The 7,190-nt window shown below is 49.6% G+C and overlaps 1 protein-coding gene across 1 annotated transcript in view; it reads left to right on the top strand.

The window, feature by feature from the left end:
- The first annotated feature begins 1,715 nt into the window (after positions 1-1,715).
- The window catches only part of ABTB2 (ankyrin repeat and BTB (POZ) domain containing 2), a 206,348-nt gene continuing 200,873 nt past the window's right edge, over positions 1,716-7,190 (top strand). Inside the window, exon 1 of the mRNA XM_006864882.1 lies at positions 1,716-2,996. Coding sequence (XP_006864944.1) covers positions 2,114-2,996 — 883 coding nt within the window. The 5' untranslated portion in view covers positions 1,716-2,113. The remainder of the gene's footprint in view (positions 2,997-7,190) is intronic.

The raw sequence follows: 7,190 nt of genomic DNA, 5'->3' as shown, positions 1-7,190 counted from the left end.
CCCATAATATGTTTGTAATTGCTTCAAATTTGTTTTCTTATTTTTAATAAGTTGAATCTTACTATCTTAGTGTGGTGCTGTGAGTTAATGCGCTGGACTTCAAACTCGGTTTGAACTGCAATGTCAGCGGTTCAAACTTACCCGCTTCTCCTTGGAAACCCTATGCAGGGTCGCTATGGGTCAGAACCGACTCAGTGGCACTTAACAACAATTTCTTGTCTCACTTCTATAGGACAGGACCAATTGTGTTCTTTGTTAATCTGTTCTCCGTGATTTGTGTCTTTCGAGTTACTTTGATTCCGTTTCCAGTTTTAACCATGAGGCGGCGATATTGCATAAATAAAAACTCATGGAAAGGAAAAATTTAGGCCAAACTGCCTAATAAAGAGGTTTCATACACATTTCTAGTTCTTATCCAACTCATAGGCCAAGGCCAGAGCTGTATAGAATATTGCACAAAAGAGCCATTCAGGAGACCAGGAGACCGACTTGGGGAAGGGCGCGCACAATCCCTTCCTTGATTTTGCGGTTGTGCTGGAGGGGACTGTGTGCATTCATGCACGTGTGTGAAGAGTTAAAGGGCAGGAGTCGGGCGTGGATCAGATGGAACGGATAAATGCTGGGGCTGACTGTTCTGGACGCTCGCCCGGACACAACTTTAGAACGGCAATTCTTGGAGGTTAGCCCACACATTTTACCCCAGAGAAAAGCGGGTCCTGAGGGGCATATAGCTTGCCCACCAGCACACTGTTAGGAGGTGGTGCATGCAGCCACACACACACACACACACAAAATCACACACTCTCTTTCTTCAAAAGGATCCACCTGAAACAGCAACCGGTATTACACAGAGGTAAAAACAAACAAAAACTCCACGAGTTCTGGTAACCCAAAGGTTAAGAACTCGCCTGAACGATTGGCGAGTGGGAACCCACCTACTGGGATGTACGGAAGAAAGATCTGGCGATCTGCTTCCAGTGGGGGCAGTTCTAATTCGTCGTATTGCAGTTTCTTTGAGTCTAACGTCCAAGGCTTTTAACAACAGAGACTCACAGACTCTCTTGAGAATCTGATTAAAAAGTTATGGACTCTTTTCCCAGAATACTCAAAAAATTGTATATTGATTTCACAAGGGGTAAGTGGAGATCACAGGCCACCTGGACCTTGTAGGTGTACCTGGTTAAGAAACTCTCGCCACTTAAAACCAGACGGCGTCCCTCCTTCTTCCAAACACAACTGGATTTTCCTCTTGGAAAACGGGAGGGGCCTCGCAGGAAGAGGAGGGAAGAGGTGGCGCGTCTGGCACGGCCCTCCGCGCCCTCCTGCACTGGCGTCGCCCGGTGGTGGGTTGCAGAGGACTTCAAAAGGGGCGGCGACAAACCAATCCTAGGAGGCGGGAAGTTGGCCAGGGCACAGTGGATTTTTCTTTAAAAGATTTCTTTGAACCGTTCCGAGTCCTCCTAGCCTGGTCTCGGGTCCTCACCTCTACCTACCTCGCCCTTAATTTCCCCTCCTCCACCCTGGTCTCCCCTCCTCCGGTCTCCTTCCAGCCCCGCCTCCTCTGCCGTCGGAGTGAAATCTACATGGTAACCGCCCCTTTAGGAAATCATTGGTGTAGCCCCTGCCCGTTGCGGTCGATGATTGGTGAACTGCGCGGGATCATTTGCATGCTGCCGCAGCCGGGTACCCAGCTGTGCCCTAGGCTGGCTCCGCGCAGAAGTTTGCAGAGCGCGTCCTGGAACCGGCTGGTTGGAGGCTCACCGCTGCGCGCGCCGCCTCCACCGCCCTGCTTACTCGGGATTCTTTATCGAAGAGGGCAGACACTCTGCTCTTAGGAAGTTAAAGTGGACAGAGGAATTGTCGAGGAGGAGCGGCGGGGTCATTCTGGTGACAGCTCCGCGTCGGGACGCCGGGCGCGTGGGACTCCGGCTCTCCGCGATTTTACTCATTTTCTGGCGGGCGCCAGGCGGACGATGCGGCCACCGAGCCCCGCGGCGCGGAGAGGGAGACTGGGGCTCAGGCGCGCCTAAAACTTATTTCTGTTCACTTAGGGAAGGGGCCATGGAGTTGTGAGCTTGTCTTGTTTGGTGAGGCCGCCGCCGGCAGGCTCCCCATGGCCGGGACGTACAGCTCCACTTTGAAGACGCTGGAGGACTTGACCTTGGACTCCGGCTATGGGGCGGGGGACTCGTGCCGCTCACTCAGCCTTTCGTCCTCCAAGTCCAACTCGCAGGCGCTCAACTCTTCGGCGCAGCAGCACCGCGGGGCGGCCTGGTGGTGCTACTCGGGCTCCATGAACAGCCGCCACAACAGCTGGGATACAGTGAATACGGTGCTACCCGAGGACCCCGAAGTAGCCGACCTCTTCTCGCGCTGCCCGAGACTCCCCGAGCTGGAGGAGTTTCCTTGGACCGAGGGGGACGTGGCCCGCGTGCTCCGCAAAGGGGCCAGCGGCCGGCGACTGCCCGCCTTCTCCGGCGAGGCCGTGCGGCGCCTGGCGGGGCTGCTCCGGCGGGCGCTAATCCGCGTGGCCCGCGAGGCGCAGCGCCTGAGCGTACTGCACGCCAAGTGCACCCGCTTCGAGGTGCAGAGCGCCGTGCGTCTGGTGCACAGCTGGGCGCTGGCGGAGAGCTGTGCTGTGGCAGCCGTCAAGGCGCTGTCCCTGTACAGCATGAGCGCTGGGGACGGTCTGCGCCGGGGCAAGTCGGCGCGCTGCGGCCTCACTTTCTCTGTGGGTCGCTTCTTCCGCTGGATGGTGGATACTCGCATCTCCGTGCGGATCCACGAGTACGCGGCCATCTCACTCACCGCCTGCATGGAGAACTTAGTGGAGGAGATCCGGGCCAGGGTCCTGGCCAGCCAGAGCCCTGACGGCGGAGGGGCTGGAGGCGGGGAGGTGTCCGCTGAGGCCCTGGAAATGGTCATCAACAACGACGCGGAGCTCTGGGGTGTCCTGCAGCCCTACGAGCATCTCATCTGTGGCAAGAACGCCAACGGTAAGCGCTTAATCCTCCGACAGGTGGGGAGGAAAATACCGGTGGGCTACCTGCGGGTGAATTTCCTAGGTCGAAAGAGATGGGTGTACCCGACTCTGGGAGAAAGCGTTTGGTCTAAAGGTGGAGGAGTACACTAAAGAGATCGACCCAGAGATGGTTCTGGAGATGGCGTTTTTTAAGGGGTTAAGTCGTGGTTGACTTTCTCCAACCTGATTGGATATCATTGTCTCAGACCGTACACTGATTGGGTGAGATTAGCCTCTTGACCAAGCCATTCCTGAACGTCTTGTGCCCCGCCGTTTTTTGCTTTGCTTGTTTGGATCTCTAGCAGGTGTCTTTCCCCAAAGGTTGGGCCGATTGACGCTATCTGTACTTCCTCCTGGGCTCTCTCCATTCCAGTGGTGGTGGTTATGTGTAGTCGAGTTGGTACAACTCAGCGACCCTATGCACAACAGAAAGAAACACACTGCCTGGACCTGCGCCAATCTCGCTGTACTTGAGCCTATTGCTGCAGCCACTGTGTCAGTTAGTCTCGTTGGTAATCTTCCTCTTTTTCACTTAACCTCCTCTTTACCTAACATGATGTCCTTCTCCAGGGACTAGTCCCTCCTGACAATGTGACAAAGAGACAAGTCTGGCTTCTAAGGAGCATTTTGGATGTACTTCTTCCAACATAGATTTGTTTGTTCTTCGAGCAGCCGATGGTACTTTCAATATGTTCCTCCAGCACCATAACTCAAATGCATCAATTCTCGGTTCCAATAGCAGTAGCCAAACAATCTCTACTCAGAAGAGCTGAGCTTTGTATGAGGAGGATGGAAGGAGGAGGGAGGCAGAAGTCAGGGACCTGGGGCTTCCACCCTGAGTATGAGAGTTAGGCCCTTTCCTGGGAAGTGGAAGGGTCATGGGTGGGTTCTAAACCCAGTATGGCCAGATGAGGTAATGGTGCATGTCTCTCCTGAATTCCCCTTTCCTGGCTCCCAGTGCCTGGTTTTCCAAGTCGTACTCTGGATTAAAAGCCTTTGTTGGATTTCATGTATGAACTTTCCTGAAGGGAAGGGCGACCCTGTAAACCACATTATGAAGAAGGGATGGGGTGGGCAAGTACATGGTGTTGAGTCTGGGAAAGGAGCCATTGGGGAGTTTCAGTTTTCTGAGGGATGATACGGCTTCCATTATAGAAGATTTGAAACATTTGACCACGTCCCTGCTAAGGTTAGGGTGTGACATATGTTCAACAGCAAACTGCCTACCAGACTCCAATTTCAGGAATTGGCAAACTATGAATTATTTAGAATGAGATCCTTGCAATCTGATTGGATGACCATTTGGGGACAGCTTTCAGGGTCAAATAAGCAAGCAGTGGAAGAAGTCCAGGTAGATATTGGGAAAAGATAAAGGGGATCACATTTTCAAATGTGGTTTAACAATCATTATGGCAATGTGTAAGTTACTGTTCTTAGCACTTGATATGTTAACTTAAGGAAACCTAGTATCTGCATTGGTAGGTACCTATAGTGTCATCCTCATGATGTTAATGAAGAAACCAAGGCACTCTGTGGTTAAATAAGTCACTGAAGATTACACAGGCAGTAAATTGCAAATCTGGGGTTTGAACTCAGATTTTGTTCAGTCCTCTGGAGGAGAGGAAGCAGCTTTGTTTTTATTCAACTTCCTAGCAGAGCAATTGACATGCTGGGAACCATTTTGAAGACACTCCACTCTGTAGATGGACATGTTGTTGTTGTTGCTGTTGTTAAGTGTCCTTGAGTCAGTTCCGACCCATAGCGCCCCTGTATAGGGTTTCCAAGAAGCAGCTGGTGAGTTTGAACCACCAACCTTGCAGTTCAAATGGCTTTGCAGTCTGGCTCATTAACCCACATGGCTTACTTTAATTCTCACTGGTTTTAATTCTGGCGCTGTCAAAGGAGATGCCTGGAATGGAAGAACGTGTGCTTTTTTTCAGTTTCTTTTTAGCTCAGGGTTGAGGTCAGTTGGTGATGTCACAGCTGATATTTACGCTTTGCCCTCCAGGTTTGTGGCGTCAACATGGGGAACACCAGCTCCAGGAGAGGAAGTAGAGGGCTAGGGGATTTCTATCCAGTTGTCATAGCTCAGGGGAAGGGATCTGTACTTTTGGCTGAGAGAAGACCCAGGCTGAACTTGTAAGAAGCCAGAGCTCTTAGGAGAAAAGGCCGAGGGCCCCTGGCATATGAAACAAACTAGAATAAAAGGGAAAAATAGTGAAAATAAAAAGAGCATCCACATAGAGCTGGCGCCCCACAGGTTGAGACACATCTCTCCAAAATTTCTAATTGCAACTTGAGGCTAGTAAAAGCAGTTGCTTTTCTAATTACCCAGAAAACAGAGTGACCAGAAATTGCTAGACCACAGGTGTCTTCCACTAAAGGGTTTACCCTTTATCTAGGGCCATCATTCCTTGGGGTTTTCTTTACAGGATGGGCTTTTGACCCCATTATTTGGCCTCTTCACCACCCCCACCCCAAAGCAATCCTACTTAAACCATAGTAGTCAGGATAGCTGGACTCCTTCTGGGACAGAAGACAGAACCCCCCGGGAGGCTCGGGAAGTGTCTCCTTTTGTATGTTCGGGTGTCCAGGAGACTCTCAAGTTAGGTGGCCACTCAGTCCTACTTATGTTCATTTTTTATTCCTGAAAAGATGGGGGGTGGCCCCTCACTAAACAATAGCTAGGCTGATTTATTAAGCCTCTTTAGACAAAGTGAAATGAATGCTTAGAAGAGGAGCAATGAGTTCCTCAGATCTGAAAGCTGACTTCAGAAGGAAGTGTTAAACTGCTTAGGAGACGTGCAGAACTCAAAACTATGGTGACATGAAATTAACCTCAGGCCAGCAAGGGCACAGTTGATATAGCTGCAGACTAAGTGGAGAGTGGTTACACATGGGAAGGCTAGTGCGGGTTAGTATTCTTGTCCTGCTGGTCTTGCTTTTAAATTATATAGTGTTGTTATGTCTGTTAATTATACAGCATGGGCGCATGCATTTGACTCAGCTATATAGGGCTCTTAAACTTCTAATGTCTTCCAATGAGGCATTTAAAGGCCCTAATTCATCCTATCCATTACTCAGAATGCTGGACAAATATGGTTCTGCTCAGCCCAAGATGGATGATAAAGTTCTTTAGGGTTTTATAAAACATGATCTCAGCTTCCTAGAGCAGGAGGAGTTATCTTTTGCTTGCTCATTTGGTATTGATGTCCCTTGCTCCCAGGGCAATGTCATTAAATTATATCTCTGGCTTCCTAATAGGCAGGTGGAGACACCACTTTAGTATGGGACTATTTATAAACAGGCAGGCGTAGATTTCGTCCCCCTCCTCTGGTATGTGAGTTCCATGCCGAATGTCACTTCCAAGTTTTCTCTGTGACCATTTTTCTTTCCACGAGTGACTATGGTGTTTGAGAAAAACCCTCAACTCCTGACTGTAGATGAAATGGCAGGATGTTGGTAAGAAGATTCTGGCTCTAAAGTAACATTCAGGATGGACATGACCTTTGTTCTATCATGATATCAATGAGTAGACTCTGGAGGCACCATGCAGGGTTTGACATTCTCCTAAGCTACTTAGGTGATTGGCCAGGGGCAGATTTTAATAATTCTATGCCTTAGATTTGTCATCCGTAAAGTGGAGGATAATACAAGAACCTATCTTAGAAGATTGTTAATGAGGATTAGGTTATATCATAGATTTAATGATCTTAGCATATAGTTGTTGTTATTAAGTGCCATTGAGTTGATCCTGACTCATAGCGACCTTGTGTAGGATTTCTGAGGAGCAGCTGGTGAGTTTGAACCACTAACCTTGCAGTCCACTGCTTATCCTACAGCACCACACCAGGACTCTTAGCACATAGTTGTTGTTGTTATTGTTGTTAAGTACTGTCGAGTCCGTTCCGACTCATAGCAACATTTATCTGGTTTCCAAGATGCAGTCTGAACCCCGACCTTGCTGTTAAAGTCAACCTTATGGTTGAGTGCTTATCCTACAGCACCATACCAGGACTCAGCACATAGTTAGTGCTCACTAAATTCACTCAACAAATATTTACTGAGCATTGATCCTCTACCACAGCTGACAAAAGTGCTGGACTGTGGGTTGAACAGCGCAGAGAAGGGGGTGTTGGGTTTCTTCTCCATGAAGCTGACAACCCAG

Source organism: Chrysochloris asiatica, unplaced genomic scaffold (genome assembly GCF_000296735.1).
Source record: "Chrysochloris asiatica unplaced genomic scaffold, ChrAsi1.0 scaffold00072, whole genome shotgun sequence".
Classification (NCBI taxonomy): Eukaryota; Metazoa; Chordata; class Mammalia; order Afrosoricida; family Chrysochloridae; genus Chrysochloris; species Chrysochloris asiatica.
The sequence above is the reverse complement of the archived record's forward strand: the minus strand, read 5'-3'. Positions and strand labels throughout refer to the sequence as shown.